Here is a 27,865-nt window from a genome sequence, read left to right as displayed (position 1 = left end):
CATGGCAGTTAAAACTGCAAACACAGGCTCTGTAGTGGCAGGCATGAGACATGCCTAAAGGGCTACATGAGTGGGTGCCACAACCAGTGCTTCCGGCCCTCTAATAACATTCAATTTATAGGCACTGTTCACATGTAGTGCACTCTACTAGGGACGTATAAGTACCAGGAAATAAGTAAATTAAATATGCCAATTGTGGATATGCCAATGTTACCATGATTTTAGTGCAGACATGTGCACTTTAACACTGATGAGCAGTAGTAAAGTGCCCAGATTCCTAAAGCCAGCAAAACAAGATCAGCAAAAACAGTAAAAACAGGAGGTTTGAAGGCAAAAAATCAGGGGAAAGCATGCCAAGGATGTCAAGTCGGTGAGTATTTCTTGTGGTTATCAAGAAGAAAACATGAGAGATTTTCACAGCCCTTGACACATATGCCTAAAGCATTATAAAAGGTTAGCCATTCTGGGTTTTCTAAAGGTGACGCCATACATTTCCTTGTGGGAAATCAGTATTTTGATATCATTAAGAATTTTCAAATGTTGCCACAATGTTTGACATAGTTTGCCTTTCACAAGTTAAGCCAAACCTATTAGTTTTGGTATACTTCAAACAGAAAGCGTACAAAATAGTGAATATTTCAATAAAAGTCATTTATTTTACTTGTAAAACAGAACTGCTGAGGGTTAAAAAAGTCAATAGATTCATTCGTTCATAAGGTACATATTAAGGTCAGCTCCACAACTGCTTGAAACAGATCCCCGACTAACACAGAGCACCCAACTCTGCCTCCTGAGAGACGTAGGGTGCTAAATTGCACTGCTGCTGGATGGCCCTCCACACACGCCAGTGATGTGTGAAGTGCCTCTGGCATTTTGGGATGCCACAACCAAGAAAATTAAAATTGTCCTCAAGGCTTATCTTGCACTCTTTAAGCCTTAAGGTGTTTCCCTGTAAATTCTTTGATGTGGCAGTTCTCCTTTAACATGTTTTAGGATGCATCACTGGAAGCACTTACTCTAAAGTGCTGGTTTCTCATGATGCCCTGAAAACTGCAAGTCTTCAGGAATAAACCAGGACTAGGAATTACACATAGTGTTGGGTTTTCTTTGACAAAAGGATACCTTTAATGAAACATCTAATTAAAGACAAGAAGGACTACTTGCACCAAGAGCCCACAGGACTCTAACAAGACTTGCCAATGGTGACAACCATCTTGAATGCATAAAAACAGTTCCTCGCTGTCTATAGCATCCTTGCAATGAAATTGTGACACTTAGTTACTTCAGCTGCATCTTGGGGTTGGAATGCTGTCATCTGTTCTTTTGTGAAGACTTCTTGGAAGCAGAAAAGTATATGACAAGAATGCAGACTTGTATTTGTTCTTACATGAGGAGTCATCCATTAAAATTCCAAACAGTGTAGCACTATTTAATTTTTAAGGGGAGTTCTCTATAAAAATCACAAACGAATTTCACCTGTTTATTCATAAGCAATCATCCATTGGGATTTTGAACTTTATTATATGTGATATTCCTCAAGGAGTTCACCTTATGGGTTATGAGCTATTTAGTGTAACTCCAGTAGGATTATATTGCCACAAACTTATTATTGTTTGGAATGCTGATATCAATGTTAGCAAATATATATCGACCAGGCATAGAAACTACACATGCAATGCTAATGAATGCCTTTCATGTTACAGTTATCCACTTAACACTTTGAACCTAAACACAGCATGGCAATCTATTTTCTAATATTGAAGGAGGCTGTTTTACATAAACAATCCCTTATAACCCTAAGTGTAATTCACATCCATTATATCAGCCTTAATTGTATTTCAGCTCAGAAGAAAGATTGTAATTTAATTCATAATAAATAGTTGAATTGCAGAGAGAGCGTCAATTGCTATATCACAGACAATATCTAAAGTGAAAACTCCAATGTCCAAACTTCAATCACTGCAACAATCTTCTTTTCTTTTCAGATATCAAAGCTACTGTTGTATAGAGTAAGACCAGCTGTTTAATTAACTGTGTGACAATATCCAGTGTGTCTGTTTCTCTCTCTCATCCCATGCCCTTTTCTCCAGGCCTTGTGTAAGTTTACTGACAGTAGTGTGGAATTAGCTGTGGGAATGGTAATGTCTGTAAGCTGTCAACGGTCCTTTCGGATCTAGATTGCCGTGTTACTGCATCATGTCAAACAAGAAAGAAAGTATTTAAGAGCCACCTTGGTGGAGAAGGGGACTGCGGGCGTACTTGTCTCTTCCTGGAGCTCCCACACCTCTTCACCTAGACTATGAGGTGAACTCCAAGCTGTGTTGTCCTGCAACCCAACTCTGCCACTTTTGAGCACATTTCACTTGCTGCAGGGTGATGGAAGATCACTACCTTCTTGTTTTTTTTCCTTCCTGTAGTGTTGGAGTAGAGAAATTAGTGCAAAGACATTTGCTGTGTCCCTTCCTCACCTCATTAGGCCAAGGTGCTAATACCAGTGAGCTCTCATGACTGGTGGGAGTCTTGTTGGCAGTTACACTACCTTTAAGTTGGACATTTGTATCAATGGTCAAAAGAACCTAAAGTATAGATGCTTCCCGAGGGGGTTTTCCTGGATATGGCTTGAGACATGATAATGCAAAGGATGCCCTAAGCCTGAGGGCATTAGGAATTATATTTCTCAGTTCTACACAATAGATTTTGCCTCCCCCAATGGGCTATTTTCTATGGCAATTGGTTCCCATTTCTCATGCTGTTTTGAGGCCTCCTGGCCTAAACATTTTAAATGTGATTTTTTGGGATGGTTTCAGGTGCTCCTTCACAAACCCTTGGTGCTGCTGTGTCTTCCTTTGAGCAGCAGTAGGCTATAGGAGTCTGAACCTGTCTTCCTGTCCAGATATCACTAGTTTCTGGACACTGGGTCTTCTATAAGTAGTTCACCAGGGTACTCTAGACACTCTCCCTGCCGGAGCTCCCTTTGCCCCTACACCATTATCTGCGTGTAGGATGCCTTTGTGTCCAGCAGTATCTTGGGTAGCCACTCCTAGTCATCCAAAACAAGAACCAATCCACAAATGTTCAAGATGATCTGTGGCATACAGTGTTGCTGCAAGTCCATAGTTTACATGCTCGGAGAGGGAGGCAGGGATACTGTGCTGTAAGCTTTGTAGACGGGAACTATCAAAAGCTAAATAAATAGTAAGTCAGGAGTCATTCCACTCTGACACTGCTTATCAGCAGAATTCAACCCACTCCTTTCATCTCCCATGAAACGTTTAATCTCCTAGAACGGGTCACTTGTTCCAGGGAGAGGTTTGACCAGCAAGCAGGCTAGCAAAGTAAGAAACTGGACCTAACACGGAAGCTCAAAGCAGGCAGTCCAAAAATGCAAGCTCAGGTAAAGATGTATAATTTTGCAAGAGCATAACAAACATATATAGAGTAAAACTAACTCCTGATATTGGTTAGAAACCCTGAAATTCATTAGAAAAACTCTTTCAATGTCTTTACTATGCTGTGCCAATCATAAATTCTGGTTCAGGTATAGTTCATCCAAAGTTAAAAAAGTATTTAAACACAGCAGATTTTACACTAAGTCAAATCGAAAGAGAACAGTTATTTTTTGATTCCTAGTTGAATTATAGGGGCTTATTTACAAGCCCCTTGCTCAACTGGTGCGTCACATTTAATGTGGGTAAAAGTGATGTTCCAGCAGCGCAATGGGCTTGTAAATATAACCAGAACCAATTCACCCTAGGTCCCATCTGTCAAAGTGGAACCTGTGTGCAGATGCCAGGCTGAGTCAGGCAGCAATCTTTCTTGCTGAATCTGCACACTTGCATACTTGTGTACACAGGCTTCGTGCATAACCTGCGCAGGCTCACTTATCCCAGCTGCACTCATAACAGATGGGTACTGGAAGTTACAGCTCAAATATGGGAGAGGTGTGGTGCAGCGGCCAGGGTTTCTGACTCTGGAGCATGGGGCTCGCTGTTCGCGGTTCAATCACTAGCGGCAGGTCAGCTCCACATCACGTGACTCTGGGCAGTAGCTCACTTAAACTACACATTGGCCCCCAGCACCTGGACATCTAGGGGTGATAAGTTGCGCTTTAAAAATCTGGGATTATTATTATTTGATTAATTTTGTAGCAGAAGGCTACAATGGGAGAGAAGCCACTAAAGAGTTTCATACACAGCATATGTCCAGAAGCTACAAGCCCCAAAGCATTGGGGTTCTCATTGGTCATAATCTGCCACATTTACATTGACTTTCTCTGTTAGCTTGTAGCCCATAAGAAGTATTGGCAAAATATTTTCATACATATCAACTATCACCTTCTTTATGAGAGCTGCAATACTGTGACAACAGATCTGCGGAAATTAATTTGTGTGATATAACTGCACCATTACAAAAACGCCCCTGAAGAATAGGGAATTAGTGCATTAATCAGTGTTTCCGCAATGATTTTATCATACATTTCTGGAGTTATTTACTGCAAGATTTTACCTAGTGAAATGTTATGTTCCATATAGGTACCCTAATATAGGCCTGGGTATCATCATACCCTTTCACTTACATTGCCTCCCCTACACTACAGAGCAATGAGCCTTTTAGGATTGAACCTTTACCTAGTTCTGGTCCTGGGCGCTGAAGGAGGGTTTTCCCCTGAACAATAGCGTTCTATGACTTCATCATTAGACTGACACAGTATGAATGAATATTCAAAAGGGTTCTTGGAAACCTGGCAGGGGCTACATCCACCTGCATATTATCCACTTACAAGGTTCATCCCATAAGTCATCCTCAAGCCCAACAATGGCTAATACAAGAAACAAGGGACAAAGGAACCCTAGATACATTCCTGTATAAATACAGCACATCTTGCTAGTATTAGTTAGGGGGAGCTGAGACTTCTAGGCCGACACACTGACCGGAGATGCTGAGGCTCCTGCATGCAGACGCTCCAGCTGATAATTGTCTGACACATCCTTAGCGGGGTGTCCAAACTCGAGACCAGGACAAGGTCCCACACTCTCTTGATTCAGGTAATGGGGTTAGACTAAACTTAGAGAGATTCTTGGCTATACACCTACTCACATTCTAGGTACACTTAGGTATATCTAAATAGGCATCGTAGGAGTACACTCTTTCTTTTATCATGCATTTTCTATCCATGTATGTGTTCATGACTATTGCAAAATGGTAGAAGTGTACTATCCTTTTATATTCACTGTACTGCTGATCATATATATCTGCTACTGTCTAACGGTTGTTGCAGCACATACATTTTACACTAGAAGAACAACTGTGCAATAAACTCTTATTGTAAACATGCCCAACTGTTTCCTCTGTGTAACACAGCTTAGTAGGTGAAAATCCTATATATTGGCTGTTGGTTAATCAAGCTCGAAGTACGCAGTGTTCCTAAAAATTGTGCAACAAAACATTATGGGGCGTATTATCAAGGGGGTTTATCTCCGCTTTTTTGGCTTTAAAAGCCAAGAAAGCAGAGATAAAATTATCTCCCTATTACCTAGCTGTCGCAAACACCAGTTAGCGACAGCTAGTAGGAGATAGCGACCATCTCGGGCCCCACTTTGCATGTCAGTGATATTTATCACTAATGACATGCAAAGTGGGCTTGCCAAGATGTTAGCGACTGGAAACAGTCGCTAACATCACTATCTCCTATTACCAACTTTTGGAGATATTCGCGCTAATCGCGAATATCTCCAAAAGCTAACACCTGCCCTGAGCAGTTCTTAGCCATGTTATCCAATGGGAGGTGGATAACATGGCTAAGAGCATTAGCTCGCTAATGCATGAATATCGCTGACTTTTCAGCGATATTCATGCATTGCGGCCGATTTTTATCGCGTTTGCGATAAAAATCGCCGCAGCTCGTGATAATTTTTTCACCCTAACCAGGCAATAGCGATAATTATCGCTATTGCTTGGTAATATGCCCCTTTATTAGTTCCCTTGAACAAACTTCTTGGTTACAAAAATGACAGAGGGTGAAGATAACCCGGTGGTGACTCAACGCCTCCCAACAGGAGATGAAGAGGTGGATGGAATTCTAATTGCATCTACATTCAGACATACAATCACCCTACAACTATTAGAAAAGGGTTTTCAAGCCAGGGGTGGCTTAGTAGCGTTCGTGATTGAGGCACACGAATCAAACAAAACAGAGGTATTTTATTTGTGGGTTACATTCCCAGCAGCAGATGCAAGAACACAGACATTTCACTCGAACTCAGAGGGAGATGCCCTATTTGAATATGGCCCGTTCGAGGACATACATACCAGGAACACCAATGCTGGTTTAAAGGCACCCTACCCCACTTAAGAGGAAGAGGAAGGCCTCGTCCGTTAAGAAGACCAGGAGCAAAATGGACAATATTAGCAGCCTACACACCTCATCCCGGCATTAACACAATGCCACAAGTAGACTTAATCATCCAACACAAAGATTTAATAAAAATCTACAGAAACTTAACACAATTCGTCATGAGGACTTTCACAGTCCAACCAGCCGTAGTTGTAACAAATGGAACTCAATCTCAGAGTACAGCAACTAAAATCACTCCACAAACATAACACGCAGTAATGGGCAAAATGACTTTGAAACTAGAACAAATGCCATTCTGGGTAGCTCTGAAAATAACAAAGTTAGAGGCAGTATTCCCGGATACTACCCCATTTGATAAACACAGAATGCTAACAATCTGCTTGCCCAGGGGAGAACACCACAATTAGAGGATTGTACCACTCGTGGTACAGTCTTTGCTGCCTGCCATTTATACCAGGACTCATGGTATTCCTTCATTAGCTGTGATACCGGATATATTAAGACAAATACACAACGAGTACGGAGCAGAGCCTGCTCTGAACTTAGGTATAAGACATAATACTAGCTAATATTAAAGGGGAAGCAGCGTCAGTGGTAATCCACCAACGCCTAAGGGAGTTTAGTCTGTTAGATCAACAACACAAACTGCCCAAAATAATTGAAACTGCATATGCAGAATTAGGCAGTTTGGGTGGGAAAGCTTTAAAACCATAACTGATAGGCAGTCCTGAAAAGGACACTTCTAAGCAGACACCTGTTCTTCTGAAAAGAAGTGGCATCATAAAAAACAACAAAACTTCAAAGATGACAGATCTCGACCCTGAGGTAGATCTCCTCCACAAGAGCACTCTGAAAAGAGGTACAACCTTAGGAATAGGGATAACATTAGGAAACCCGACAAGTATCAGGATACTGATACACATTCCTCTCATTCATTTCAGGGTTCATTGAAAAATTCAGAGCGAGTAGTATTGTCAGAACACAAAGAAAAGTACAAAGTCCAGCGTCGAACAGTACGCTCAAGACTATACTTCGAAAAAAGAAGAAAAGACAACATCAAAACCACAGTTTAAGAAGAAAAAAGTTGCAGGTCTGAAGATCAGACATGCCCAGAATTCTGAGGACACAACTCCTGAACGAGGAATGGGCTCTGACGATGCTCAACAGTGCGGCAGAAGTAACAATAGCTCACCAGAACCTGATGGAATTTCTGGTGACAGTGGACTTGAATGATTACATCACAGTGAAAACACCCACATAAGTTACATGAAATAACACTACGGATGGAGGGGGACTAGCCCAGAAAAGTAAGAGGTCTTTTTGGAAGAAGCTGTCATCTGGTTATGACATCTTGTTAGCTGAACAAGATTGGCTGTCAGCATTCGTTATGGAGTGTCCTAGGGGAAAAAATATAATTTTTCCAGCCTTCTCTGACCTCGCTTCCATTCATCTCAAACACACATATGCACAGGAGTGGGCAGTAGCCCTAGCTCCAGCATTATACAAAAATCATGCCAGATAGGATGAGAATTCCACCCACCATGTGGTCCTATCAAAAGTGTCACCAAATGCACAAAGGCAATACCCAATATAGCAAGAAGTTAAAAAACAGGTCAGGTAGATCTTAGATCAACTTGAATATCAAGGGGTTATTGAAACATGCACCTCACCACTAAACAATCCTTTGTTTCCTGTATCAAAACCGGACAACTCATATCGTCTAGTTTTAGATTACAGACATTTAAACACATGCACAAAGACATTCGCTGTCCAAAATGCACACAGTGCTGCATTAATGAATACCATTGTGTGGAAAAAATACAAAACAACATTTGATCTCTCAAATGGATTTTGTCTGCCAAAATATAGTGCCTGAAAGCAGGTATTTGACCGCACTGTCAGTGCTAGGGTCACAGCGACAATTTTTTTTTCGCCCCCAGGGGTATAAGAACAGCTCAGAGGTATTTTCAGCAAGGGTAACTGAGTTACTCCAACATTTTGATGAGGAAGCATTGTCCTATATTGATATTTATCTGAGGGATGATGACTTAGAAAGGCACTTGACCAGGGTGAACACCATATTTATGTGATTTGCCACTGAGGGCTACAAATTTAACTTTAAAAAATCAGAAATTGCCCACCTCAAGGTTCTATTTTTCGGATATGAGCTGTCACGTGAAGGGAAAAGTCTGGCAGCTAACTTTTTGGAAAGGTGTGCGCTGCTCCAACCTCCAAAAACAATAAATACTGGAATTCCTAAATTTCGGCAGAACGTACATTTGGATTGCGCATAAAGGGTTAAACCTTTCTACGACTTAATAAAGCCTGACTTTTCAGTTAGACAAGGGACACAGGAGCACACAAATATCCTATGTTTACAAGAAGACATAGTAGCTTCAAAACACTTACAGACACGTGTAAATGTAGGCAACTTAGAGATCAATGTAATAGCGGGTCAATGCGGTTACACCTACCTAACCTTCAATGAAGGCGAAACAGTACCAATCGCTTACAAATCACACCTGTACACAAACGCAGAAATGCGTTTCACTTCCACAGAGAAAATCCTCACAGCAGTTCAGACCGCTGTAGCAAGAGAAAGAGCACTGGCACAGGAGGAATGCATAATTGTCGTAACCCCGTTAACAGCTTTAAAAGCTATTACAAAGGCAAAAGCTTACATCCGAGATGGATACAATGGGCTAATTCTCTTTCTGCAATTGACCTTGAATACAGATTTGATCCAAGTCTGAAAATACAAGCATTTCTGCAATACGAACAAGAATATCCTCTGCCAAATTCAATTTGGCCTCTAGATCAGTTTGAATACATAATTTACACTGACAGATCTGCTTAACCGGCCATTGGGAGTAAGCAACAATACAGGTTCAAAGACTCAAAAGGTGGCACAATTAAGTATAAAATGCTATGGAAACAGGTACTTGAGTTGAAAAACGAACAACAAATAGGCCATGTGATTCATAGACTGATTCAGCAACATGACTGCGTTCACGTTGAAAGGAATTCATTGGCTGATGAAGCCACAAAGGGGGTTGTATGCGTGGCTTCCATAGCTGCAATCATACGTTCAACATGCCTCGACGAGAGAAAAATACGATTTAAACAAATCCTGATGCAATTCCAACAATTGATCAAACTGCTTCTGGCTACTTTATGAACTTTGATAAGTTTTCTTTGGATCGAAGTGAACCGGAAAAAACGCCAGCTTAACTAACACGCAAGTAACAAATCAAAAACTTTCTACACTTTCTTAAACAGACTTACCTGGTATCGCCTTGGGTAGAACTATGGGTAATTACTGGGATACTGTTCTTTCTTTTCTGGCTAGGATTAGTTACAACTTTTAGCATGCTTATTAATGGACGGTACCTTCAACAAAGCTCTACAGCCCAAAAAGTCAATTTGATTTTGAAGCCACATCAATCATCTCATTGAGAACAAAGAGACTTGTCATCAGTGAACATCACAGCAGTTCCTATACTGGACTGTATAGTTTGGGACAAGGTTGATTTCGATATATTCAGCCCGACTAATCTTTTCAAATATTTCTCATGTATTTAAAATTTCATTAAGTGATATCATTACCTCCAGTAAACTTTCTGATGATTGGGATTCTGAAACTGTAAATAGCATGTTGTCTGGTTTAGAAAACACTACTGCTTTTCGGAACACTGAAATGTTAGAAGGTACTTCAGACTATGACACTTTGTACTGTTACCAACATTATGGTCACCATTTCTTACACAAATCTATAACACCTAGAAATGTTTTTTGATTACCATCAGTGGGAACATTGCCCTAAACCACTAAAAAGTAGTTTTCAAACATTTGCACAGAAAGTTAAATATTTTTCCGGGTTTAACACCACTGACCAGACCTCAAATTATTATAAGGTTACAACAACATCAGCACTGAAAATTATGTTGACTAATACCAAACAGATTTACTCTGCTCCCTTTATTGCCAAATTGTCTGGATGGGGTTTTGACCTATGGAAGGACACAATAGACTTAAAATCAGTCTGAGGTTCTAGGGACTGGCAAGTCCAGGGAACAGAAGCACTATTTAGAGCATGCCTCATTCCACAGCAGATTATATTTCTAAAGAACACTGTGCAACAGACAAGCCACGAACAAGGACTTGAATACACCTCGGTTTCCAACACCATCACAGATGGAGGGGTGGCAAAATTCAACCTCACAGGAAGGGGCAACAGTAGATGACATTTTATAGTACAATAGATCAGACCCTAATTGGAAAGAATGGTTGGTTTGACCCTTAGACACGAACAGATGTCAGAAAAGATTCTTGGGTATCACCGAGGGGTTCAATATCCATAGGTCAGACCTACGCTATGTACAAAGAGAACGCCCAGGGATAGTGACCTCCTACAGTGTTGAAAAGTTGTGCCTTGATTGGCTAGAAACCTCATCTCTCACAGAAGTGAAACAACTCTTATCCTTACTCTCACAAGACGTGGAGCTTAGGGATTTTATACAAGGTCCCAGGAGACCCCGTAAGAAAGGTTTCACATGTGCTGGCATTTATGCTGCCTATAATGAAATCTGGAAAATATCACAACAAGAGGCCGCTGAGAGAATATAGGAAATAGACCATATTCACTTAGAAAATTTGTTAGCTGTGGCAGACAATGGGTAAACAACTTTGACCTCCAGGATATATTCCTTAGGCAACATTGTATCTTCTGCTTTAGACATACTAGAACAAGATTTAGCCATATTACAACACGGGCAATCTCGGTTATGTTCTATTATGTTATTAAGCTGGACACTGCAATCTTTGTGTGCAGGCTATGTGCCATGGCGTTTTATCAAAAGTATGTCTCTGTTTTCTAAATACAATCTAACAGATAAACAGATAGAAATGGCACAAAGGGGAGCTAAATATACAATGCTGCGTACTTAAAAACTGGATAGACTACCCTTTACGGTAGTTCAATCACCATCAATGGAATGGCTAATCCATGGCCACATAACTCTACCGATCACCGGGTAAGGAATACATTAAGGAATCCTGGAAATTACCATACAGATTTCGATGCCGGAGTGGGGATCGAGAAGTGTTTCTAAGCGACACAAACTGCAAGAACACTTTAAGAGGCTCTCTCATGTGCCAGGACATTTCACTGCATGGAGCATGTAATGTTCGCTAGCAAATTTGTCCTCCACATGAAAGGGACTCCAGCTGCCGTGATTACACCGGTATTCAAGCTGCTCTTGAATGGGAGTTACCTGATGCTGAACAATCAAGGTTGCTGTGGGATGCTTCTGGGCATTGCCTATCTGGTCACTGTGAACTCCAGGGTTACATGCTGTATGCAAGTATTGTTTCCTCCAACAAGAACAGTCAGGGAAGCGCCGTTATGGCCTTCGTTGAATGTTTCTTTTATACAATTTGATACTTTGAGCAAACTGAAAGTCCTGCTTTTACAGCAAACTGTACCCTTTATCTCTGCTCGAGAGAACTTTGATCTTCAAATTGCAAGGACCTCGACTGAGATACAGGCACTTATACGTACAAACTGCCCCTTTCATTTTGCAGAAATGGTAGGTCGTATCTTTAATATGTCTGATACGAGTGGTATTGTACACCTATTTAAGACTATAGGGTCAGGTTTTCTAAGCACCTTTCAGACAATCCTGAGTTATTTCAAATTTTATACACTCCATATTTGGAAGCATTTTTGGAGGTCTACCTCTAATCCTGCTCTCAATAGCAGAAATCCTGATAATCATTTATCTGCTACGCAATGGATGGCCCAATTACCAACGAGATGGTGAAAGCTCTCATGGAGCGAAAATACAGTGAACGCATGGTACAACATCTGGGCACACCTCGCCTACGGGAACTGAGTGCCTCTTGGTTCCTATTGTTTAGACCGGTCGGGATGGACTGTATCTTACTTGTTCTTCAATGCCTGTTCTGCGGAGAAGAATGCGTTTTGGCTCTCTCTTTGACACTTACATCGGACACCCCTGTGAACTTAAATACCAGGCTGGAAAACTTGAGGTCTCATGCTCAGCTCAGGTCTATAATGCTGGAGAAGTCTCTTAATGAGCAGGATAGCCCACTGTTGTGATCTACAAGGTTATAAGATAAACACTTACATCAGTAATGTATTTCATGTCCTCATTCTACTTACTGGATAGAGTTCTCAATGCGGCTGATCGTGAGAAAAGCTGCAAGGTTTGCAGTGTAAGAAGAAATTACTATTAAGGCAAAGAGCCACCATGCTCCCATCATCATTCTTGTAGCGAGGGTCGTGTATGGAACCTCTCCACCTGTTGGAAAGTAAAAAGCCATTAGAGATGTGCAGACAGCAATGGAATACTATTCTTTCAAGGTGCAGCAAGATAAGAGCATCCCACCATTGGATAATCAGGCCAACTTTCTAAATCAGATTAAGCAACTCTGTAGGAAAGGTATCTGCTATTGTGTCACTCACTATTTGCCTCACATGGTATCAGAATATCATTGTCAGAAAAGTACCTAAAACAAATATTGTATCTATATATCGTTTACAAAAAAGTTCTACAATTGAAGCTTATAATAGAAAATCTATTCACAATGTGACAATCTTTTTGTAAACAATATTTAGGACACAATTTATTTATTTTTCTGTTCATGCATTTTCATATAATCAAACTTGGCCTCAAGGCATTAGAGCATGTCAAAGAGGAAGAGGAAGTAGTACAATTCATTAACATCAGCAAAATCAAAAACAACATTGATACAGTAGAGAGTAATGTCATAATCAGCAAATGCAATATGAAATTATACATATAAGTACACAGTAAAATACTAAAGGAAGTAGGTGTGGGAGAGTGTTGGTAAACAATCAAGGACAGTATTTAGAGAGGCCAAACTGTTGTGATAAGCAGAAGAATATAGACCAGCACAGTTGGTCTACTAAATGGAAGAAGCTAAAATGTAGGGAGTGTATGGGGTGAGAAGAAAATGCAAGAGAAGTCGAAGAGGGAGGCATGGGAATGGAACGATTGGCTAAGAGCAATGAGTGCAAAATAAAGAAAGAATGGAACCAGATATAAAGTCATCGAACAGCAAAGTTAAGTGGGAGCATGCAATAGGTATATTTAAAAGAGGAGATGTTCAGCTCACACCTGAAAGTGTCATGTATGTAGTGGGCCTTGGATCTTGAGTAAGGGAGCTCCAGACTCTAGTCACATTCCTTTTGTAGAACTTCACCGTTCTGCATTCCATTTTGAGTTAGAGGTTCTAGAATACTTTTTTCAGATATATGCAGGGTCAGGACCCACTTGACCTTTCAGTTGTGATACAAGGTAACCTACGCTTGGCAGTATGTAGAATCCTGTGGGGGATATGCACTGTCTTGCAGTTAGCTCTTTTTTCTTGGAAAGGCAATGAAAAGTTAAAAGTACCTGTGCAATAGGATTACATTTCTTAGTAACAGACAGAAATAATGCAGTGGCATGAAGCGTCACTTTCAGGTAGGTGAGGTGTATTTTTGAAGTACCAAGAAATAGGAAGTTACTGAAATAAGTTCTTGACAATACTATGGATTGCCCTCTGGTCTTGAGATCAGATTCAGGGATGAACTAGCAAATACTCCACAAAAAATGCAGTTGTAAATGTGCACAATTATGCATGGTATGTGTTGGAAATTTGCCTTTTCTGCAAAGTTAACCCAGATTTCTTTGCCTTTTTTGTTGAACCTTTTTTGTGCTGGCTGTAGAACTGTGCACTTTACTCCTGCGATCCTCGAAAGGTAACTTTTAAAAAGCTACCTCTGTGCTACCTGAAGTCCCTGTAAGCTAAATCTGCATTTTGCGCTTCCATTTCTGACAGCCAATAATTAGCATTTAAATAGGCGGGAATGAGATATAAACTTGCTCCTAAAAGCAAACAAAAGGCTCGCCTGAATGGATATAAATGACCCATCTGAACCTGATAGAATATGTAGGGCGGGCTGTGAAAATCATTTTTGGCCTTGAAGTGTCAATTTTGTGCCTGAATGTCATATCCTGCTTGACAGATCAGCAGGGGTGTTTCATATGACACTTAGGGCACACTTCAAAGAGGCCTCCCCAAAGGTTAGCTGACACTTAAGCAGGACTCTTCTTTTGTCCACCCAGCCAGACAGCCCCCAATCACAGTCGGATAATTTTTAAACTAAAGTGTGAAAGCCTGTTTGGCAGGTCTGTACGGTTTACATATAACATTTGTAGCACACTTCAAAGAAGTGAAACAGAATGCAAAATCAATATGTTTTTATCCACTGTCCAGTTGCCGAATACTCAGCTCTTGTTCTCTCACACTTCAGTCTTGGAAGTTGTTGTGGGTACAAGCCCACCTAAAACTGGATTTTAATGTTAGATGTGGGAGGACACTAGTTACCATTGTTCACTCCCTGTGCACACCTCAGAGCACAAGTTTAGTGTGAGTGAAGACTTTGGCCAGCTTACAAATGCCCAACGTGGCAAGGGTAGGCCCCGGGAACCTTCACTCAATAGGTTAGACCATTCCCAGGGGTCATTCCCACCCACTAGCTTGTGCCAGATATAAATGTGTCATCTGGAGGCACCCATTTCAGAACACACCTGGACAAAATCAGAAGAGGACTAAGCCTTCTGTATGTAACCTGAGAAGAGCCCTGGAGGACTGAACCTATTTTCTCTCTTTTACCCAAGACATAGTGGTGAACTCAAGGTCCATAAAGCTGACCTCCTGTTCAAGCTACTGGGATACAACTAGCTACAAGAGGCCTTTCTTGCAGCATCCCTGCTGATCAGTAGCCATTGGTCCTGGGCTGGACTCTGCTTGACACCCAGTGACTCTCACAGTGCTTCTGCTGGGGTCCTGTGGGGCATTAGAAGTGAACTCTTGTGGTGGTTTGGGAAATAATGGCCTTAAGTCAGAAGGTAAAATCGCTTGCCCAGGACTAACCTGATAAGTGTTTCTTACCCACGCTTCATCGTGGTTATGTCAAATTGTGCCTAGGTTCTCTTCTACCACAGCCATTGGCAATCATTGGCACTTAGTGATTCTCGAAGCTATTTCTACTCAAAACGTTTTAAAAATCATATCTGTGGTTCCCTTTCTTTGATTTTTGACATTTTGGCATCAATATGTCTCTTACATTTTACTCTGTTTTTCAAATTTTTTTTGGGATGTTTATTGTTTTGTCTTTCGACTTCATTACTGTCTTAGTACATGCTTTACAAATTGCCTCTCAGTTAAGCCTCTCTGCTCTGTGCGATGGATGCCTTGGGTTGAGTTCATGTTTATTTAATGACTTTAGTGATTCACCCTAAGAAGGATTGTTGTTCTTAGCTGAGTTGGGGACCCACTCCCTCAACTAATAACCCAATTTCTTACTGTTTTCATGTGTGTTTGTAGGTTCAATTGGTTGTTAATAATGGCCTCTAGAGATTTGGTATTGTCAACTATACTCGGGTTGCAGTCAAGGACCCCGCAGGTGTCAATCCAGGAGTAGACTGGTAAAGTATATTATTTTGGTGAGTTATGTGAAATGAGGTCAGTCAGTAATGAATTAATAGCAAAGTTTGGGCAAAAACTGAGACATTCTTGATGGGAGGTCTTTATTTAGATATGAGTAACATCAGCATATTGATGTCCCTGGATCCCTGAGACCCTCAGTAGTACGTCAAGGAGTTCATTATGAAGTTTAAAAGGAATAGGAGTTAGTGTGAACCTGGAGGGACTGCCTGTGTTAACACCAGCAGACTGGACCTGAAGTTATATATTTTGATTTGTTGCAAGCGGTTTGAGAAATGCAGTCAAACCATTTGAGAACTAATCTATCCATCCTCACACAATCATGGAAAATCTCGAAAAGCATCAATGAGTGAGTATCAATGCATCAAATTCTGCAGATAGGTCCAACAGCAAAATAAGACAGGAGATTCCAGACTCAAGAATGCGAAGTGCATCTCCCATAACCTACAGAAAGGTGGATTCTGTACTATGACCTGGTCTTTTCTTGATTGGTGCTCATCAGATGCAAGGTTATTAGTATTTTAGTGACTCTGCAGCAATACAGTAAAGCTTTTTGTCATCTTTGAAAGGAAAGGGGAGGGCAAACAAGTATCAATGTTTTAATGATGTCCTGCATCTTTTTTAAAGAAGACCTTGATGATTTTGCTACCCCTTGTTGCGTCTTCTGCGCTATGACACAACTTCAATTGCCAGCCCTTCCCTGGCTCCACTGAATGGAACCTCATTCCCATTTGCTGGTAGGAGCTTTTCCATGCCCTTCTCCATTTTTTTTTTTAAATGTATTTTTATTGCAGGAATTAGCCAAAGTTACATGTCAGATCAGCAACACATTTGCAGGAATAAAAGGGCAGATACATCCGATCCCCCGTGAGAAAACATCGTGGGTACACAGCCATTCAGCCCACAACCCAAGGGTCGGGCGGCGTCTTCTTACATAGAACACAGGTGGGGATCTGGTAGAACGTCGAAGCTGATCCGGATAATCCCACGGGCTTCATCTGCTTTTCTAGATCAACCTAACAGAAAAAATAAATAAAAAAAAACTCCCCCCCAACAGTCTCATGATTCAACTCCCTCCCCCCACCCAACCCCGCCATCAGTGTGTAGTGGTATGTGTAGAAAGAGCTTATGGGAAAAACCCCAGATGACTGCATTGAGATCCGTATCGCGGACGTCTAACGGGACTCAGGTTGTGCTGCATCATCACCCTCGGAATCGCTGGAAGTGCAGTAATCTCTAAGGGCCTGCACTATTGTCTCCTATTCCAGTGCTGATTCTAGCGCCCTCTTGTTGTGCTGCCGCCTCGCCAGTTGGTATCGCAGAGTGCTCTCCCCCGCAGCCCACTTCAGAAGTTCGTTGTGCCATTTAGCTCCCGTCGGACCAACTCTTGCCTTCCAATTCCTGGTTATCTCCCGTTTAGCGAGGACGAGCCCTAAATCAATAAATTTGCTCGAAATTTTATTTTTAGAGGTATGCGGGAACCAGTGTAAGAGCCCCACCGCCGCGTCGACCGACAAAGTTCTCCCTGTAATCCTATTTAGAGTATCCTCGACCAAAAGCCAGTATGAGGACAGCGCCGGGCAGGACCACAACATATGAATGAGGTCTGCCTCAGGCGCTCGGCATCTGGGGCAATCCGCTGAATCCGTGGCGAAGTACTGCTGAATCTTCGCCGGGGTCAAGTAAGCCCTGTGGAGTATGTAAAAATGAACCAGTTGAAACCGGGCATGGCGTGCTCCCTTCCAGGCTCGGCGCATGAGTTGTGACCAGGTCGTCTCCGGTATCTCTTTCCCTATGTCGGCCTCCCAACGATTCCGTAGTGTGGTGAGGGGGGGGCAAGCCCTCGTTAATCAATCTGTTATACAGGCACATGACTGCCTTGACCGTCCCCGCGGACATCATAACGTACTGGCACACCGGAGACGTAGGCGGTTCCTCTAGCCCACTTTTCCAGTAAGTCTGAATCGCTCTAACCAGAGCAGTGTGCAGGAGGAAGTCGCCTTCCATGCCCTTCTCCATGAAGACGTATCTGCCCCGTAGCGCCACACATAGCCTATCATTTGCTTGCCCGCTGCCGCCATACGTAGCCCTTCTATTTTTTGTCTCTGTGATGTGTTTCCGTCATGCCAACCAAGTCTTCAACATATTTCTGTCGCTTACAACCCCAGTATGTTATCTAATGCCAGACACTCTCTGGAAGGTCTTTGCCAGACGTAGGCATTCCCCTTGGACCAATCTCCCCGCTTTACTACAGAATCTTGGGGCATATTACCAAGCAATAGCGATAATTATCGCTATTGCTTGGTTAGAGACAAAAATTTACCGCTGAGCTGCGGCGATTTTTACCGCAAATAAACCTTGGTATTACCAAGGTTTACCGCAAATGCGATAAAAATCGCCGCAATGCATGAATATCGCTGAAAAGTCAGCGATATTCATGCATTACCGAGCTAATGCTCTTAGCCATGTTATCCACCTCCCATTGGATAACATGGCTAAGAACTGCTCAGGGCAGGTGTTAGCTTTTGGAGATATTCGCGCTTAGCGCGAATATCTCCAAAAGTTGGTAATAGGAGATAGCGATGTTAGCGACTGTTTTCAGTTGCTAACATCTTGGCACGCCCACTTTGCATGTCATTAGTGATAAATATCACTGACATGCAAAGTGGGGCCCAAGATGGTCGCTATCTCCTACTAGCTGTTGCTAACTGGTGTTAGCGACAGCTAGGTAATAGGGAGATAATTTTATCTCCGCTTTCTTGGCTTTTATAGCCAAAAAAGCGGAGATAAACCCCCTTGATAATATGTCCCCTTGTTCTGCTCCTCTACTTGCTGACCTCGCTTCGATTCACTATCCTACACCAGTATTGTAAGTCGGGCTCCTCTTGTTGGTTTGTTTTGACCACTTTTTTTAGTTCACATTTTCATTGTCAGTGTTTACCTTTATAGCTCTTGTTGTTTAGATTTAATTATTTTCAATATTTTCTGTCTGCCTAGACCTGGATTGTGCTTTAAATTACTTTTTATCAGGTACTGTACTTTTTTTTCTGGCCTGATGCAGACATTTCTCCTAGGCTGGACTCATTACTCCTTTTATTTTTATGCCTTGATCAGACAGACCCCTCCTCCTCCTTCTGCGCTTGGACTACTTGCAATTCATCCAGACAGACTTGATGCTGTGCGAATCGCCTCACAGTTATGAATTTGTCCGTCTCTTATAGATCATTCTTTGGGTAATATAACCCTAACTACTTTTCACATGCTTAATGAAATAGCTTCCATATTTGGATAACCAGCTGTTGCTTTTTCCTGTTTTTGTATTTGAGTTGCATTCTTTCAATTATCTCTGACCAAGTGCTGAAGATGGCTCTTTTTATACAAACTAGTTGGGGTCAAAATGTTGACAAAGTCAATATAAAATGTATCATTCTATAATACTGGTTATATTCATAGCTACCTTATTTATTTATTTATTTATTTTATGTAATTTTTAGAGCGCAACAAATACCCGTACGGGTGTCTCGGCGCTATCGTTACAGAAACTCACATCTTGCGAGGGGGAAATTAGGATGAAAACAACCAAGTTTTGAGGCTCCTTCTGAATTTTAGTAGCGTAGGGGCAGTTTTAATGTGGAGTGGTAGTGTGTTCCACAATTTGGCAGTTGCGATGGTGAAGCATCTGTCTCCCCAGTTGGTCTTTCTTGTCAGTGGAACTTTCAGCAGGTGGGCTAAGGACGATCGTAATGTTCTAAGTTGTTCCACTGGACAGAGGGCTTTTTTTAGGAACTGTGGTCCTTGCGGACCACACTGAATAATCAAATCATATGCAATATTGTTTGAACAACGCAGCCTATTGTTTGTCATAGATCTTTCCCTTTTTCTTTATAAAATAATTATCTGCACCTCATTCCTCAAAAATAGCACTGTGCTATCTAAATATTAGCTCATGAGCTGTCACAATTTTTTATTTCTCGATTATCAATAATATAATATTATTGGAAATAATATGTCCAGTTGTCTGGTCTTTAATGAACTCACTGCTGTGTTTTCATTGGGGGCTTAACAAATTTTATCTGCAACTATTTGTTGTCTAATTGCACAATTCATTGTTGTCTGTAACATCGTTCCCAAGAGTGAACCATTGTTTTTTATACATTTTCAGGCAATCAATGAACATACATTGTTGAAGAGAAGGGTTTGCATGCTCTGTCTACTGAGACAAAAGCTGCTACGCCAGTGCTTCAGAAATGTTCCCTGGTCCTGGGTCAATGAAGTGGTTTGAGAGTTTGATCTTGGTGATCGTTTCTCTATGATCATCTTTGGAGACGTAACCAAACACAATGTAGCTGACTGTGGATTTACATTTGGGAACCATGTGCTTCAGAGAATCTTGTTGACAATACTTGTTCCACAAATTGTAACTTCTGTTCAAAGAAGGAGGCAAACTCTTCAAATTTGACAGCAATGTCATTACATTTAAGGGAGTGGGCTGGACTGCCATTCTCACTACTTTAAATAGTTGTTTTGAGCAGTTCTTGATGAGACAATAAGCTGGGCAAACAGTGCATAATTTCCATGATGGAAATTACAAAAAAAGCCCAAACAATATATGTTGTTAAGTGAAATTCTGGCTTCTGCATTCTGCAAATTGTTTTTGTGGTAAATGCATCCTTGCTCTGATTTTTTGGTGAAGGTGCATTTTGACCAATAATAATAGGGCAAAAGCATACGTGGCACAACCAAAAACCACCTTCATTCAGTTCATTCTCATTCTTCCCATGCACCCACAAAGGGATTTTTTATCTGAACAAAGTTACAATTATGTGATATGGCTTAATGAGAATCTTTGCCTACATTGATTCTCTAAAGCTCTGAGAGGTGTCCTTTCATCAAAGAAGTCTTTGGTTAATGATGGAGCAGAAAGGTTTAAAGGGCATATTACCAAGCAATAGCGATAATTACATGTTGTAAAGTGAGGGTCATAAACAGACAAGTTATCATCTGACAAAATATTTATGTCAGAAGATATTCCTGTTTCTGATATTCTGATATACAAACATGGCTCTGCTTTGGTTCTGTATCATAATGGCAAATCCTTTGGTTTTGGAGGAAGTAATACATCCAGAAGAGAACCTTCCTCAATCCCTCCACCATATTAATTTGGTGCAAAGGAAACTCCTCGTGTGGATTCTCTCTTTGGATTTAGCACTTCCTGCAGAAACTGAAAGATTTTATCTTATCACCTAGCAGTTAACTAGGTCCCGTATCTTCCCTAGCTATAGTAGAAATTGTAAATAGCTATACATACATAATCTAAACATCTAACATCTACAAAACTGAACATAAGCACAATACATGCACAGAGGTGTGATGGATATACTTCTTGTTTATCCCACAATATGGTGCAGGTTGTAAACGTTCATTGTAGATCATATTGATTCTTTACTACTATGACCAAAATGCATTAACCATAATGCAGAATAGGTATCTTCTATTGTGAAGAGCACAATCGGACTGATTAGGAGAACAGTGGTAACAAGCAAATGATGTTGCATCTCCACTGTTATCATTTATTAAAGTTGATTTGAGACATCATGGTACCTACTACCAGCAACCAAGATGAAAAACAAATTACAGGGCATAATTAAAGCAGCAGTTTAAACAATGAAAATACTAAGGTCCTGATTTTGAGATATGCGGTTCTACTGCTGGACCGCCATTGTGGCAGAAGCGATGCTGCCAGACAAGCTGGTGGCATCCAGATCGCCATATTACGATAACACCGCCGGGCTGGCAGTGTTGTGTTGGCTGTGCAATGGCGGCGGCATGCTTCAGCTCATAGAGAGCCTGAAGCATATGCAGCCGCTGTGGCAGCGCCGCTTGCAAATTGGTGCACGGTGTGCCATGCACTGGGTGCCATGCACCATGTTGTGCATAGCACACAGTGCCCGCACGACCGTGCAAGCAGAGGGGGACACAGTATGCACACAACCCATTGGCTACAAGCTGTGGAAACCTGTTTGGGATCCCTTTCCCTGCCTTTCTGCCAACCTGTTAATGACAGGGTCCCAACCATGAACAGCTTCTCGGAAAGGCAGGCCGTAATGTGCACGGCGGTGCCAGCACTGACAACCCCACCACAGACCAACGCTTTCCACACTGTCGACCCATTCGGATCCTGGCGGTGGCGGAAGTCTTGTGTTGGGGTGGTAGCGGTCCATCCGGTCAACTCGTAATCAGGGCAGTTGAACTGCTGAGGTTGCGGTGGTTGTACCACCACCATTCGTACAGCAGTCTTGGGACCACTGTACTCTTAATTAGGCCCTAAGTGTTTTTCTCAAATCACCGTAGATATCTAGAACGGAGATGTTCAGGTAGTATGTTTATTTCTTGTGCTGTGGGTCCTTACAGGAAAGATAGCAGCTCTCTGCATTTCTGTACATATTCTAAATAACATTTTTTTTTGTATCTAACTTACATAAATATGATTCTAGCAGCTTTTTGTAACAAACTACTAAATGCTATTTACTGTTTTTAATTTAGCCATACAGAGTCCGCTTTTATTCTTCATATCCACAATAATGAACCACGCATGGGGTCGGACTGGAACTGAAAAAAAGGCACAGCTCCAAAATTAAAGTGCCCACTCTTAGTGAATTAGATAGCTGAAGAAGTGGCCCATGTCTGCCAACTGAGGCAGTTTTGAACTTGTAACAATACACTGTATAAAAGTTTTGCAAGGTATAGAAGATTACATGGATTTGACCTTGGTACTGGTAATGTTTGTTTTAATATCAACATAATCAGCAGTAAAAATCAGCCCGTAGACCATAAAACCTGCCCACAAAAAACTGTCCACACACTGACCTTTCAGACCAGCCCGTCAGACAATGCCTGCTTGCCCTATGGACCAGTCCGACCCTGACCACATAGGATATATGATCTCTGCATATTTACTGTGACAAGCTGACGTAGCCACCCATCCCTCAGAAGTCATCGAAGGGATGAAGGTACCGGGTTCAGTCATGCCCCTAAGTGCCTGTCGTTGGTCATGGTAATACACCTGCAGAGAGACTCGAGCCTTGGGGAAAGGAGCACCCCTGTGCCACAGCACAGCCCCATTGTTTGTTTGGTACCACTTAAAAGTTTGGGTTTCATTCATGAAGTAGAATGAATGTCGAGAAGAAATATGCACAGCAGGAGGAGCGCAGATGAAAATGGGTTTCCTAATAAAGGAAGCAGCAATTTTTTAAGTCTGCTTGCAGAGTATTCTTCGGGCTCCAGCACTCATTTACAAGCTGCCAAGAGATAACTCTACCACAAAATTGCATGACAACTATTCTGTTGCATTTTTAATGATTTTCAAAATAGGTTAATTGCTTAAAAAATAGTTTAGCACTTTCAATGAGATTTGGACTTGGTGGTTGCAATATTCGGAATATAGTTTTGACTGTGACAAAGTAGGAAGGAGTATAACACACCATTTGCTTTTTTTAAAGGTAGATGTGTTCGTTAATATTATAATAAGGGTTTTTATGATAGACGTGTGTTTTATGATTTTTCAATAACCATGACGTAGGATGCTTCCCCGTACCAATCTTTAATTAACAATCGAAAGACGTCAATCCCGAAGAGTGTAGAGGCGCTCATAGACAGAAGCACATCCTCTTGAAAATAGTAATCACAAAAGAAAACATCAATCAGCTCTGGCTCCTATTTTACTCTGAAGAAAAGCCATCTGTTCAAAACCATAGTCAGGCTAACTGGTTGTCTCACTTTTTCCTTCTCCTTTTACCAGCGCTTGATTTGTAGAAGAATGAGTGTTGGTGCCTAAAGGTCTGCTCAGAAGCCTGCTCCTGATGCTATTAAATGTCAGTACCCAGAATACTATGACTGCTTAGTCTTCAGGTAAAATCCAAGCCTCTTTAATCCACTACCAGGCACGCCCTTCCTCTTTATCTCACTCTTGCAGGTTCTTGATTTCTCCTTTTGTGACAGTTATTCAGTTTTTCTCACTCCTTCTTCCCTCTCTGTGTGTTTTTCTCTTTCTTGCTCTTGGAAAATGTCCGATCAGGAAAATCAAGTGCCAGTCCCCAGAAATGAGTGCTGGTATCCCCCACAAACAACCTCCAACTCAAATTAACCCCTTCCCTGCGGGGGTTTTCATTTCCTGTGCGGGGGGGGGGGGGCTGCGCACGGTGCTGGTGACGAGCTCAGCTCGTCATGAGGCACAGCGGCGCTGCACTCGTGACGAGCAGAGCTTGTCACAACCACACCCGTTTTAGAGCGTTCAGCACAGCGGGATAATTATCCCCGCGTGGGAACGTTCCAACGGCTGTGACGAGCTCAGCTCGTCCTGAGCGTAGCTCAACCGTGCCTCATGACGAGATGAGCTCGTCATCAGCATGCAACGGGTTAAGCACTGCCTATTATCCCAGGGCTCGAAAAATCCACTCACCCACTTGCAATGGCAACCAAGATTTAATCAGGCCGAGCTATTTTTAGGGACTAATCACCCATTCTGGCAGCTGACAACAGGTGTTATGTTTGTAAACAATATATATTTCAGTGTCAATCTTCTTCTTTAATGTTCTCATAAAGGCATTTCTTCAGATCTTTAGCCAACACGTGTTTCGTCTACAGCAGTCTATGTTGTTAGACTTCGTCAGGGCTGTTTGTCAGTTATAAATAAGTCGCTATCTCTGATTAAATTTCTCCCATCGACAATTTCAATGTCTTTTAAAATCTTAAAAGGACTATCCAGTCCGATGAAGTGATAGAAAGAAAGTAATGTTCTTGAACACGAACCCACGTCTGGGCTGGTCAATTTCACAACTGTGTGCAGCAGGGTGTAAATTTCACGAGTGAAGTCCGAGCGCGGCTACCGGCCAGTCATGGGCAACTCATGTAAACTCAGTTTTTTGGGCTAAGCAAATAAACACCTGATATTATAGTTAACTTTAGGAGTCACACATGTTACTTGCCAAGGTAGGGATCATATCTGATATATATGTGACACAGGAGTTTTGGGAATTTACCATATATGATAATTAGTGCATATTCAGGGTTTTACAGACTTAACATACAGATTTTTAAGCGTACTGCACCATAATCCACATATGCTGGTAAATAATGGGACTTTTCTTCTAGTTACATTTCGGCAGGTTTAACCAGCAGAACTTTAGTGAATAATGCATTTTTTATCACACCTAGTAAATATCTGGTACAATAAACACTGCACCATTGCCTTGCATCACTTGTAATTGTGATCCCCGACCAACGAGGTATTTGTGGTGGGATTGCAATTTAATAGGCCAATTGGAATCAGAATTTATGTTTTGAGCGAGATATGAGTGATGCAGGAAGACTGGTCGCCATTTTTATTCTGCAGTATTTCCTAACATTTTTGCAAGGTCTAGAAAAAATACAATTATTGTTCACCACAAAACAGTGTTCAAATGTGTGAGAAATCCCGAAAGAACTCCGCTCAAATTTGCAAGCGCCAAACTGTCAACCATGCAGAAAAGATCCATAGCTTGGTACCACAGGGTGTCTGCAGCTGAGAGGAACACGGCGCGCAAAGGGAACAAAGAGGCCAAACACAATTCTGAAGTGTATTTACAGGGGAATGACAAGTTGTATATGGGAAGACATTTGTAAGATGAAGCTAGGCCTTAATTCATCCCCACCTACAGCAATACAATATGTTCTCCACTTCTCAATACATCACCAGCACACCAGTGAGCAGACATGAGAAGTAGCGCACGGGACAACAACAATGACTAATGCTCTCGCAGGGTATAAAGTGAAGATTAGTTAGAAAGAACATGCTCAACATGAAGCATGGCTTAGAAGCAGCAGGAAAGAATTGCTAGGGCCATTGCAATTCCAAAACCTGCATTCTAAGACCGGAGTTATTTATTCTAGTGGATATCACTGGGTGAATGAACTGTGTGACCCAGAGAAAGATGAAGGATAGGGAAGAAACAATTGTTTATCAAGTTGAGGAAAAACAATAAGGATGTGGATTAAAAAAAATATTACTTTTTTTAAATTACAAATAGTTGTGATTTGGGGAGTTGTCAGTTTTCTCAATAGGGGGCTGGAAAATATTATCACTGAAACACAATTTTAGCAAATGCTATGCACAGGTTTCTGTGCACTGTTGGCAGTGCATAATGACAATGACAGGCACATTGCTTTATCTAGGTTTTTATTATGTGAACTATTTTTTTTGCATAGATCATGATATTTGGCCTACCCATATTGTCCATAGATTTGCACTTTGCCTACTTCGAGGCCCTGGGATACATGTTCATATATAGGGTAAAATTTGACCCCCTCTGCAAAAAGAAATGCCACTGTGTTGAACAGCTCTGTCTTCAGCCTGTGTTTCTCTTTCGCCATCTTTTGTGATTACCAACAGTGACAATGTCATACTGCTGGCCAGCAATACCAATAACAATACCAACTGGCAGATTTGTAAGATCATCTGAAGATACATTATAACAGTTTGTATATTGTTTGGGACAATTCCCTAATTGCCACTACAACAACATACAATTATCCTTAAAATTAAACCAAAATACCATAGATGCTTGGAAGTAGTGGTAGAATTGTAAAAACATTTATTACAGGAACCCATAAATTGGGGGTCATGGTTAGACAGTGGAGAATGGGGTGGATCACGAGGGGAGGAGCTTGAAATGTAGAATCTGCAAACAACTTATATTTTAAACAGAATCTGCTGTGAATATATTAGCAAACAGGATATAAGTGACAGTTAACCAGTCCTAGCTTACTTAGTTGGCCACAAAAAGGCATTATTTTATAATATCTTTCAGGGTTAAGACACCTGCTGCTGAGTACTTTGTGTGGCCAGCAAATGTGAGGTGATTATAATATCAGTCAGATAACTCTAGTGGTTCATGGAATTATGGGAGAGTTGTGTGTTTTGTCCCGTCACATTTTTGACACATCATTCACTGACATAATATCGAAACCCTAAATATCATGGTATATAAATATCGAGTCAAAAATATAGTGTACAAAAATATTGTTTTCCCATACTTATAATGTAAATGACAAAAGTATTAAAAAAATATTGTTGTACATTAATATCGATAACAAAAGTATTTTTTAAGATATATATATTTGCAAATAGTGAACAGTAACTATATTACAATGTAACAGTAATATAAATTAAATTAATAAATATATTTAAATAATTAGTAAATGTATATAAATATTATACTAAACACACATATATTTGTATGTGTTTATGTTTACTTAGACATATATAATTTAAACCTATTATTAAAATAATAATTTTCATTTAGAATGTAATTTACTAATTTTTTTAAAACTTTGATTATATACCAAATAAATATATATATGTATATTTATATAAATCATACAAAAACGAAGTACCACTGAGGTTCGCGCTCCACAGAGCTCCACAGGTGAACAAGCGCACTGTGGAGCGCGAGATGCGTCACAACAAGGTTTATGAATACAATAAACCTCACGGCTTTGGCTTAAAGAACTTGGACCCTGTGTTTTATTCGGAATCAAGTGCTCGTGGTACTTCGTTTTTGTATGATATTGTCTGCCGGCTGCGAGACACTCCAGTGAAGGCGAGGGATCTCCAGAAGGAGAATCGTGTTTTCTGGATATTTATATATATGTGCATATATACAACACATTGAAAACTGTAACAAATAAACTAGAAAACATACCACTTTAATTACAGATAAAAAACATTACAATATAAAAATGACATTTTAAGAAAATATACTTCATATTACAAACATTACTATTTAAAAAAAATTTTTTTTAAATACACAGAAATAATAACAAATGTCACCAATATAAACAAAACTATAAAGTTGTAGGAATAATAAATATACTACTCCCACTCCACACAACAGTAGGGAAAGCTTTGGATTCAGGAAGGGTAACATTTACTAT

At 40.9% G+C, this 27,865-nt stretch overlaps 1 protein-coding gene across 1 annotated transcript in view; it reads right to left on the bottom strand.

The window, feature by feature from the left end:
- GRID2 (glutamate ionotropic receptor delta type subunit 2) overlaps window positions 1-27,865 on the bottom strand; it is a 2,654,005-nt gene that overhangs the window by 400,169 nt on the left and 2,225,971 nt on the right. The window contains exon 12 of the mRNA XM_086961940.1: window positions 12,540-12,678. Coding sequence (XP_086818066.1) covers window positions 12,540-12,678 — 139 coding nt within the window. The remainder of the gene's footprint in view (window positions 1-12,539; window positions 12,679-27,865) is intronic.

Source organism: Lissotriton vulgaris, chromosome 3_1 (assembly GCF_964263255.1).
Source record: "Lissotriton vulgaris chromosome 3_1, aLisVul1.2, whole genome shotgun sequence".
NCBI classification, from domain to species: domain Eukaryota; kingdom Metazoa; phylum Chordata; class Amphibia; order Caudata; family Salamandridae; genus Lissotriton; species Lissotriton vulgaris.
The sequence above is the reverse complement of the archived record's forward strand: the minus strand, read 5'-3'. Positions and strand labels throughout refer to the sequence as shown.